We start from the raw sequence: 11459 nt of genomic DNA, 5'->3' as shown, positions 1-11459 counted from the left end.
GGACCAGATGGCTTTTCGGGAAGTTTTTTCTGCAAATGCTAGGATATTGTTTTTGCTGATTTTGGGGCTGCAATTCGATCCTTCTTTCAAAAAGAGAAACTTCCAAAAGGGGTAAATAATTGTTTCCTCACTTTAGTTCCCAAGGTGCAAAATGCAGCTACACTGGACAAATTTTGGCTTCTATGTATGGGGAATTTTTTTTGCAAAGCATTTTCAAAGATAATGGCTTCTCAGCTGAATCATCTATTGCTTAAGCTTATTTCTGAGGAGCAAGGAGCTTTCCAGAAAGGTAAGATGATTTCTGAAAATATTGTTGTAGCTTCCGAACTTACAAATATTTTACATTCTTCTGTTAGAGGGGGAGGGATGAGAATTAAGATTGATATTATGAAGGCTTATGATACTCTATCATGGGAGGGATGGGTTGGTTGGATTAATGAGATGCTCCAGTCTACTAGAATCTCAATTTTATTGAATGGGAGACCAGTTGGATTCTTTGGGGTTGAGAAAGGACTTCAGCAAGGGGACTCTTTATCTCCTCTTCTTTTTCTTCATGCAGAAGAGGTACTATGTAGAGGCCTTCATTCTTTGATAGCTATTGGTAGATTGAAAGATTTGTCAGGTCCTAGGGGAGTAGAAGTTCCTTCCGTACTAATGTATGTTGATGATATTTTTTTTTTTTCAAATGCTTCTTTATGTTATGTTAAAGCTTTGAAAATTTTCTTATCGAAGTGTCAAGAATTTTCGGGTCAACATATCAGTTTGGAGAAGAGTAAGCTTTTTCTTGGACGTGTGCCTCCTAGTCGGAAACAGAAAATTGTGGACATGTTAAGTATCTCAATTGCTCTCTTTCCTACTCTATATCTGGGGGTAGATATTTTTAAAGGAAGAGTTACTCTTGTCAGATTGCTGCCAGTTTTAGACAAGATTAAGAATCAGCTACAAGGGTGGTGTGGAAAGCTGTTATCTTTGGCAGGAATATTGGAGTTGGTACGTTCAGTTATTCCTAGCATGCCGATTTATATTTTTTCAGTGTACTGGTGGCCTAGCTCTATTATTTCTCAAGCAAAGGCTTGGATGCGTAACTTCATTTGGACAAGGAGTATAGAGGCTGTCAAGAAGATTACAGTGTCTTGGGCAAAACTATGTACTCCAAAATGTGAGGGTGGTTTGGGTATTCGGAGATTAAGATATGTCAATTTTGCATCCTTATGCAAATTGGCTTGGATAATTAAATATAAACACTCTAGTTTAGCTCACTTTTTAAAGGGAAAGATGGTGGACAAAAGGGGAAATTTAAAGATTTATGGGCAGCAGTCATCTTTGATGTTGGGATTGAGGAAGGTTTAGGGGGTTTTGTTCAAGCCCATGAACGATGGTCAATTGGAGATGGTCAGAATATTAATTTCTAGTTTGACAGATGGTTGGGGAATGTTACTATTGTAAACTATGTTGGTATTCCTCTAGATCTAGAGGGTCATTTGAAATTGATTGTTGCAGATTGTTTAAAGCAAGGGGAGTGGAGATTTCCGTCAATGCCAAATTTCAAGAGGTAATCTCTCTTATTATGTTATATCATGTTCCTTGTACTGGTTTTGTTGATGTTTGTCATTGGCAAGGTTTGGTGGGGGGAGAGTTTAGTTTCGATCGACATGGGATCTCTATCGTAGAAAAGGAGAACAATTGGAATGGGCAAAAAGTATTTGGAAGACTTCTTTGCAGCCTAGACAACAAGTTTTCTGTTTGAGACTTTTTCATGATAGGCTAACTGTTGATGCCTTGTTGACTCGGAAAGGGATTATGCTGGCCTCTCGTTGTAATCTATGTGGTAAAGCTTCAGAGGACATATGACATCTCTTTCTTCATTGCACATTTTCACGTGGATGGGGAGAAGCTTTTGCAGCAAAGTTTGGTTATTACTGAACAGTAAAAGATTTGATTGTAGAGTCATTCAAGGCTTGGAAACACTAGGCTTCACAGTCTCCTTTACAGACTGCTTGGATTAATGGATGCTGTTTGCTTTTATACTTTCTTTGGATGGTTCGCAATCAAATCCGGTTTGAAATTTTAAATTTTAGGACTGATGAAGTAGTGAGTTTAATTTTTTTCAGACTTAGTACAGTTTGGCTTTAAAATGGATGGGAGAAAAGTAACTCCTACCATTTTTTCTGATGCAAGAAGAGTGGGCCTTCACTTCTCTGTCTTTAGTGTTGCTCCTCCACAAGAAATTTTTTGGTGTCCTGCTGCTGTAGGATGGGTTAAACTAAATATTGATGGGTCTTCTTTAGGCAATCCAGGAAGGTCTGGCGGTGGAGGAGTATTTCGAAATGAAGTTGTTGCGGTGGGTTTCAACTTCAGTATTTTTTTAGATGTTAAAACCAACTTTGAGGCTGAATTGGAAACTTTCATTCACGGATTACGTTGGGCAAGGCATTTATAAATTACAAAGCTTTGGGTATAAAGTGATTCAAAAGCTGTGGTGACTTTAGTTGTAACAACCCCCGTATTTCTAACCCGGAATCCATATTGCAAGTCCGAGAACCCAAAGGTCTAGTCGGATTAATTTGTGGAGTGTCCAGATAGAAGTCCATGATCCATACCCTAAACCCATGGATCTGGATTCTCTTGTTGAAGAACCCCTTTCTTGGGAAGTTGGATCTTTGATAGAAGGCAAGTGGTGTTTGGAGACTTCCGGAATGAAGGTAAGACCTCCCCCATGTGTTGATTAGGGCTAGGTTGTGTTTGGGTTTCAACCCCTCAGCAAAGAACCCTTGTATAGCAATATACTTGGGGGCGGTTGTTACTGGCGATTGATTAAACCAAGCGACCACCTTAAGCGACCACCAGGTTCTACTTGGGGGAAAATGCCCTATTTTGCCCCCTATTTTTTATAAATAGCAACCCTCGCCCTATTAACACATTATTATGTTTGGGATTGCTATTTTGGGCGGTTAGGCGGCAATGGAAACGTGCTGGAAGGTGGGCGAAGTGCTGTTAGTCATTTGGAGATATCCCTCTATTATATCTGGTGATTCTGGTTAAGGTAATGAATCTCCATCTGCTATTCTCTTCTTTTTAACCTCTAATTGATATGAACCCATCGCCATTTTGTTAGTGGTTACCCAATTGATTAGTTGTAGCTCCCTTTCCAATGTTCTTGATGGGATCTTGTCCAGAAATGAATCCCCGCATTTTTTTAATGGATGGATCTCATCAAGGGGAATGATTTGGGTGGTTGATCTTTGTTAATTTTAGGGTTTCTTGTTACCCCCTTTGTTCTAGACCTATTAAGATTGAAATTCGGACTAAGATCATCCCAAAACGATTGAAATCGGATGATCAAAAGTCTAATTTTCAGAGTTGGAAACTATCTGAAACAGGGGTGGTCGCTTGTGGAGGTCGCTTAACTTAAGCGACCGGCACAAGCAACCGGTTGGTTTCCAATGACTGTGTAGGTTTGATTTTGGATTTGTTTTGACTCTTGACTCTTATACATTCTTGTAAACCTGCATATAGGTGTCCTCTGTTTCTACTTAAAGTTTTATAATTGTGTTTGGATTGCAATTTAAAGGACTTCTACTAAATTACAGGTAAGGACATGCATTCTTATTTATATGCAATTACATATACATGATGATTCAGCTGTTCGATTTACTATTCTTTGATCATGTAACTTGCTGTAATTGTATAAAGCATGTGAATCTTATTGTATACTTGTTGTTTGTGGTGTTCTTTGATGTACTTCATCTTTTATGATATTGCACAACTGTTCATGGTATGATAAAGAGTGTAGTTGTGATGGAAGGGGTATTCCATTGGGATATCTTGGCTAGAGATATCAGAGGGTTGTGGTATGGGACACATGCTCACTGATGCCTCTAGTACTATCATGATTACTGGATGACATACCTAGGAGAGTCTAGAATTGCATGGCTAGGTACCCCACATGCTATTACCCTTTCGGCAGGGGAATTGAAACCGGGTGACCCGTGACAATGGTGACGTGACTCTGTTTCATCCTACAGCAGTAACCAGTCCCGTGCGGAGACTCAGTGGTCCACTATTGGTCATGCAATGGTAGGGTTGCATATGTTAGGGTTGGGCTCATGGACATCCAAGGAGCGGACCGGGTGTCGTGAGGAGTCATGAGAGCATCCGCCCCAATAATATGTGGATGACCATAGGGTTAAGGAGTGGAGTCCAACAGTGGTAGCCAGTTCGTGAGGGTTCTCAATCATAGGTTGCGAAGAATACTAAACCGAGTTGGTTGGTGCCATAGGGGAAGTATTTGGACTTCATATAGTATGTTACCATTATGACTTACATTGGATTAGAAACCTCGACATGCGCCAGTACTCATTGCCAATGGTCATGGTGAGAGAGTGTTGACTTAACCCCAGCCATGGTTTGAGAGCCAGGTGTGGACTTACCCCTTTGCCAAGGATCCCTACAGAGGTAACCAGTCCTTGTTGGATCAGAGTGACTAGACCTACCCAGAGGAGGGCTGGTGTATATCTTAAAGCATGTCAGCTGTTAGAGACTTGCATAGTTAGATCTTAGTAGCATTCATATTTCTGCATACCATCCATATCATTTCATATGTGCATTTGTAGGATTGTATTGATATATATATGAGAATTGTATGTTCCTTACTGAGTTCGTTAGAGCTCATTCCTTCAGTTGTATGTATTATATAAACTGTACAGATGGTTGCACAACGTCGGAAGTTGGAGATGATTTGTATGAAAGAGCCTTCTCTTATGAAGCTAATGTGACACAGACAATGGTACATGAACTTGTAGAGCATGAAGCCTCTTGCGGATGTGTGAAGTGCGCTTATAGCACCCATTGATGGAAGAAGGAAGCAGATTGCCAGGATATTTGAGGAGTGTATAGATGAAGATTAGAGGACCCCCTTTCCTTTTTATTCATGAGAAATATTATTTAGATCAAGAAAAAGAAACTAAAAAGAAAATTATTTAGTTTATTCTTTTTGCCTCCACTGAACTCGATCTTACTTTTGATTCTTGATTTTCTTTCCTTGGTTTTGTTCATTGATTTTATCGAAGTATTTGGACTCTTGTAACCTTTTGATATATTATTGCACTTATTCTTGCTCTTGATTGTCTATACTTGTGTTTATTATTATTGATGGGTAAGATCGTGGATTCTGTGACGGTTCACTCCCACGGGTTGTCGGGCGAATAACCGAGACCGGCGGGTGGGGTGTGACATTAGTACATCAGAAGAAAATACCTTGGTATATCTTTCATATGTGGAGAGAGTTACAAGAATGTTTACCGAGTATAGATTGGAAGATTTCATATTGCTATCTTGAAACTAATACAGTGGCAGATATTTTGGCAAATTCGGCAGCTAGGACAGGAACTTCTGATATTAACATTCCTTGGTCAGCTTCAATCCTTAATGAACTTTATGTGGATGCCTCTAGACGTCCTAGATTTCGTTTTATGAGTTAGTGGTTTTCTAATTTGAGTAGGAACCAGTGAGGAAGGTACTTGGGCTAGCTTAGGCACAGCTCAACTAATCCTTTAAGGAGAGCTTATATACAGGGGAGAGATCCTAGCCCAAGGATATAATTCAAATTCTCAACTTCTTTCACACTTGCACACGAAAAGGGAGAAAAAAAAAAAAATCTTGAAAGCAAATATGAGAAAGAAACAGACATAATCATGTTTGGTGGGTTTTTATAAAAGAAAGACAAAAATAAATGGCAAAAGATTACACACAATCGACAAGTTTCAAAAAGTTAATATAAAATTAGGAGCAAACATTAACCTATACAAAAGAAGATTCCGAATTTAATGGTATATTCTAAAATAATAAAATAGAGCATAGAAAGAAAAGAAGCAAATAGACTCGTTAGTCATAGACGATTTTGTTTGTTAGTCATTCGTGCTCTATCAATTGCTAGCTTTTCTGAAAGATACTAATACATTTTGAATAAAGAATTGTGACATTGGAATAATGAATTTTAGCAAGTTCATGGGAGAGCTAAGCCAAAAACGAAGTTTGTATTCGTTAAATGACCGTAAAGGAAAAGTCTCTGAATTTTCCATGACATTTTAAAATTTGCAAGTTGCTTTATTTTATTTATTTTTCATTTTAAATTCAGTTAGTACCAATTTTCGCACGAACATAGAATTTTTCCTCTCCAACTAATACGGCACTTACTTTTCCAAAGATTACCTCCTACATTATGAATAAACAATTGTAACATTGAATAATGAATCTGAGTAGGTTCATGGGAGAGCTAAGCCGAAAACAAAGTTTGTACTCGTTAATAACATTTTTAAATTTGCAAGTTGCTTTATTTTATTTTTCATTTTAAAATCAGTTTAGTACCAATTTTCACACCAACAAAGAATTTTTCCATGTTGTGTGGATCGTGGGCGGTTTGGTCATTTAGTTGAGCGGATTGGTGTTTTGCTGCATGAGATGGCGAGTACGCGATGCGTATATGTTGGATGTGTTGCTAATAAGGCTGCTGATTGGATGTCTAAGTTTCCACTTGATTTGGAGTGCTCTTGGATGTTCTTTCAGGATGTTCCCCACGGGTTGGAGGAGATCCTTCAAGCGGATTGTGATGCTGGTTCCTTTTAGTTTCTCTTTGATTCCTTGACTCCATTGTTTTATTATCGAAAAATAATTATTCCTCTCCAACTAATACCGCACTTACTTTTCTTTCCATTATTAATCTAAGTCAATTAGACTTTAACTAAGGTCTTTTTTTATCGGTTAATAAGAAATTTTCAATATTATCTTCTTCGCTATTTTTTATTAATTTTATTGCTAGAAGGTAATGCTTTAATATTATTTTCTCAATATGGTGTTGGAGACTTGGAGCACGCTAGATTAAAAGAAAGTTATTTACAGTGATTTGTCAAATTAGAATATACTTAATGACGGCTAACAATATTAGTTTGATTGGGACCCACATGTAATATATTGCATTAAGGAGACCCAACATTAATTTATGGTCCACTAAAGAGACTCGAATGTAAAAAACTCAAATGTTAATGAAAAATCACATATGTGGACCCCACAAGATAAGTTAAAGTTTTTCACAAATGATTTTTTTTTAATGTATATTTACTCATTTTTCTACTCCAATGGGGCAATAAAGTTAAATTTTGGGATTTCATTGAAATCGATGAACTTTTCCTTTCACATTTTATCCACCCCATTGTATTCTATCAAACAAACGGTCAATTAGGTTAAATGAGATAAAAAGAACAGAGGTGTCTTGGAAAATATTTCAATCAAATTAAATCTAGTCCACATCCTCTACTTCGTTTCTTGTATTATTTTAGGGTTGTGATCGTGCCATCTTAGTAAATAAGTGAATCCAATAATCTACAACCGACCTTGACCCAAGCTATAATGGGGCAAATAAGAAAAATGAAAATGAAAGCAGAGGCAAAAAATAGAGACATTAATCGAGAGAAAAAAATAATGACAAAGAAAGCAAGTGACCAAATCAAAAAAGCAAAAAAAAGAAAAAATGTTATATAAATTAGAAGATTTTGGCATGGGTATCGAAAGCTAGGGAGTTTATTCATAGCAAAGGGTGTCTTCCTAAAACTTGCATGAGAACCAAATAAAAAGCAATCTCATTCAAGTTATTTCATAAAAAACAGAAAAGAAGGGGAGACTACCACACTTGAGGGAGCATAATACAGCTGAGCCATGTATGATGCATTTGCGAAGAATGAAAAATGAACTTATTGATTCGGTCATGGCTGGGATGATCTACTTCACATACAAGATCTCTAGTTCAAGTCCAATGTGGGGCAGCTAATGAGATTGTACAATTCGCAAGTTGCTTGCTTTTGTCATTTCTTGTATCAGCTATGTCTCCTCTACTCAATTATTCTGCTTTTGGTGGGGGCCTTCCTTTAGTCTCCTCTACTCAATTATTCTGTTTTTGGTAGAGCCCTTTCTTTATTGATGAGAAAGAAAAAAAGTAAAAAATGCAAAAGACTCACTGATCGTCAACGATTGATACACGCATTTATCAGTTTTTGTATCGTCTAGCACTTCTGAGGCCAGCTTTCTTTCTTAGCAAGATTAATAGGTGGTTTTACCTGCACAAACCAAACCGCATAGCTTAGAAGGAACTTCATATTGTTTTGTTTCCTGCAACTTTACTAATTGATTATTACACCTCTGTGGTAGGAGTGTTCTTTCCTCTTCTTCTTAGTTGAAAATAACACTAGTTATGGAGCTTCATTCAATGGCAAATGCTTCTAGTTTTTCTGGTGATTCTAGTACATTTATGAACAACGATGATGAAACCAAGAAACTGATCGAGTCCGAGGAGGAAGAACAAGAACAGGTCAGTTCATACTACTGCTGGTTCTTTAACTTAGCTCGTGATTCTACAACATTTTTGAATGAAAACTTTAAGTTAGTGATTTTACTAGATGTGTAATTAAAGAAAAAGTTGACATCATGATTCCCAACAGAGCACTGACGAAATTAAGATCATGATCGAGTCCGTCGAAGAAAAGCTAAACAAGGTCAGTTCGTCCCGATCTCGTTGTCATATATACCCTGTCGCTAGAATGCTTTACGAGCAAAAGCCAGATGCGTACAGACCTCGCTTGGTCTCAATTGGCCTTCTGCATCATAATGATGAACACTTATGGATCACAGAAACAGTTAAGTTGTAGTATCTGGATCGCCTTCTAAACCGATGCCGGAAAACCTTTGAGTTTTGTGTGAAGGCTCTCAATTGTTTGGAGGAAGAAGCTCGCAAATGTTATTATTCAGACACCATGAATCTAGGAAAAGGTGAGTTTGTTAAGATGATGGTGATTGATAGCTGCTTTATACTTGAGTTCCTTGACATAATGAATACGGGTGAGAATAGCCATTTGGTATTGGATGCTTCATGGGCTGCTGAAATTTCTATGGACATGGTTATGTTTGAAAATCAGCTCCCTTTTTCGGTTCTCAAGCATTTAGATTTCCTACTATTTAATCGCGATCATGAGTTCTCATTCAGTTATTATGTATATGACTCGTTCGTCAAAGGAACGTTAAGTGGCCCAATCCTTTCTAGTGCTGAAGAATTAGAATCATTACTACCGTCAGAGGGTGGACCAAAGCATATTCTTGATCTTTTAAGATGTGTTCTCATCCCATCATCTCCATGGGAGATACCATCCAATCAATCATATCTGGAGCTTGCTTGTAATGCATCGCAACTTAAGAGTGCTGGTATCAAGTTCCAGAAGAAGAAGAATGCTTCTAATTTATTTGACATACATTTTGACACGGAAAAAGGAGTATTGACAATCCCAACTATAGAAATGTTTGATGAAACAGAATTTCTCCTTAGAAACCTTATAGCCTTTGAGCAAGGTAAACCCACCACTTGTCGCTACTTCACAGCCCTTGCAGACTTCATGGGTAGCCTCATTGACACTAATAGGGATGTGGCCTTGCTAACAGAGAAAGAAATTATTAAAAACGGTCTTGGCAGCCCAGAAGTTGTGGCGGCTATATTTAATAACATTGGCAAAGGTGTTTTAGTGGGTCCTTACTTCAGTGGTGTTGTCAAGGATTTGAATGGTTATTACAATAAATCATGGAATAAATGGATGGCAAATTTGAGGCAAACTTATTTCAACTCGCCATGGGCAGGAATTTCAGTCGCTGCTGCAGTGCTCGTCATCATCTTGGCAATAATACAGACTATTTGTTCTCTCTTACAAATTTAAAAATGAAGGCGTACTCAAAACTCTGTGTCATGTATCACTTTCTATAGTCTTAGATAATCCTGGCCAATATGTGTTGCATGTGCCATATTTGCTTGTTTTTGTTCCATGTGTTTGGTGATTGAAGTACTGTAGTGGAGACATGAATCTCTCTTCTTGAACACCCCCAACCCCATTATGGACATCAAAAATTGTCTAACGTTTGGACTTACCACCTCTACCTATGAGGTCTAGCACATCCACTCCTATGAGAGCTCATGAAATAGTTGGGGAAAACGTTTGGCTTTAATCAGTCTAGGTTTATGTGATTTTGTTAGTTAGGTTTACATCTCCTCATACTCAAGATTGGGATCAGTACTCTTCCATGTAAACCCAATATCTTTATGTGATACCCATCTTGAACAGCTCGAGTGTCTTCTCCAGTAGCAGTTGTGGCTATTCAACTCAGTCATGTACAACTTTGCTTTTTCAATCACTCATGGTCGGTTCAGCAATTGGCTTGTCCAATGGATTCAAAAGCACATAAAAGTTACTCTGAAACCATTGGGAGATGAGTTTGTTAAGGTTATGGTGGTAGATGCATGCTTTATATTTGAGTTCCTAGTGGTCATTCTATCAGGGGAGAATGATCATTTTGCATCAAATCTGCCATGGCATTTTAATATTAGGGCTGACCTGATTTCACTCAGCTTCTTTTCTTTGTTCTTGAGCATTTATGGCTTAATCCAACCATCTCCCGTGTTCACCTTAAGCAATCACGTCTACCTGGGGTTGTTAGTTAAATTTGGACGAGCTCTATGGCCATTGTGGTTATGAAGAAGTAAGATCATTAATGTTGTCAAAAGGAAAGCAACTTCTTGATCTTTTACAACATGTCCTCATACCATTTTCTTTGAAAGGAAGAGCTTTTCTACATGTTGTGCATCAGCTCTTTGAAGTGTGCTAGTGTCATAGTTTCCAAAGGAGAGGTGTAGCTTTCCAAAAACATATCTATTTGACACTACGTTTGACATGAAGTCCGATCCATATCGATGCTCTTGTGCACCCTCTTTTTGGCACCAATAGGGGTAGCATTATCATTTCATGAAGGATGAAACGGTCATTTCACATTTCTATGGTTGCATTTGTTGGTCCTAAGCTAATAGAGAAATGTTTCTTTATATTTTATGGGGGTTCAACCATCATTTCACTCTCCATTTTTTTGGACACAGGTTATAGGTAAATTTTCTTTCCTCATGATTATCTAATTTTGTCTTCCTTGAAGAAACTTTGAAGGAGAGGGCCTAACTCTCCAAAGACATGTTTATGGAAAAATCTCCCACATGATCAGACTTTAAAAAAGATTTACTCAATTTATTTTTTACTAAATGCATTATATTTTTGAAAATAATTACCAAATCTCAAATTTTGTGATAATTTTTCTTGCCCAACTAATGTTCCATCATGAACTACTCAAATTAGCATCAAGTTTTTCATTGTAAACAATGAAACTGACAAATGATAGGACTGAGAACTACAAAAGAACAAATGTTAGCCTTAGAATTTCCAAGAGATTGAAGGAATTGGTAAGTGTTCCTCACGAATATAAAATACTTGAAGGCAATTTAGATAATTAATGGTAGAATATTAGTTGGGCAGAAAAAATTATTGAAAACTTTAGAATTAAATAATTATTTTCAAAAATAAGATCCATTTAAGTAAATTTTTATTAAA

The 11459-nt window shown here is 37.4% G+C and overlaps 2 protein-coding genes across 2 annotated transcripts; both read left to right on the top strand.

Moving 5' to 3' along the window:
* The first annotated feature begins 222 nt into the window (after positions 1 to 222).
* Positions 223 to 1108, top strand: LOC149011741 (uncharacterized). The gene is made up of 3 exons (XM_089162747.1): positions 223 to 648; positions 733 to 990; positions 1034 to 1108. The coding sequence occupies exons 1-3, from the start codon at positions 223 to 225 to the stop codon at positions 1106 to 1108; spliced, it is 759 nt and encodes a 252-aa protein (XP_089018873.1).
* Positions 1109 to 8801: 7693 nt separating this feature from the next.
* Positions 8802 to 9794, top strand: LOC149011740 (UPF0481 protein At3g47200-like). Its single transcript, XM_089162746.1, has one exon. The coding sequence runs from the start codon at positions 8802 to 8804 to the stop codon at positions 9747 to 9749; it is 948 nt and encodes a 315-aa protein (XP_089018872.1). The 3' UTR covers positions 9750 to 9794.
* The last annotated feature ends 1665 nt before the right edge of the window (positions 9795 to 11459 follow it).

The sequence above is a fragment of the Hakea prostrata genome, chromosome 7 (assembly GCF_041222555.1).
Source record: "Hakea prostrata isolate BN-2017 chromosome 7, UWA_Hpros_2, whole genome shotgun sequence".
Taxonomy (NCBI): domain Eukaryota; kingdom Viridiplantae; phylum Streptophyta; class Magnoliopsida; order Proteales; family Proteaceae; genus Hakea; species Hakea prostrata.
The sequence above is the reverse complement of the archived record's forward strand: the minus strand, read 5'-3'. Positions and strand labels throughout refer to the sequence as shown.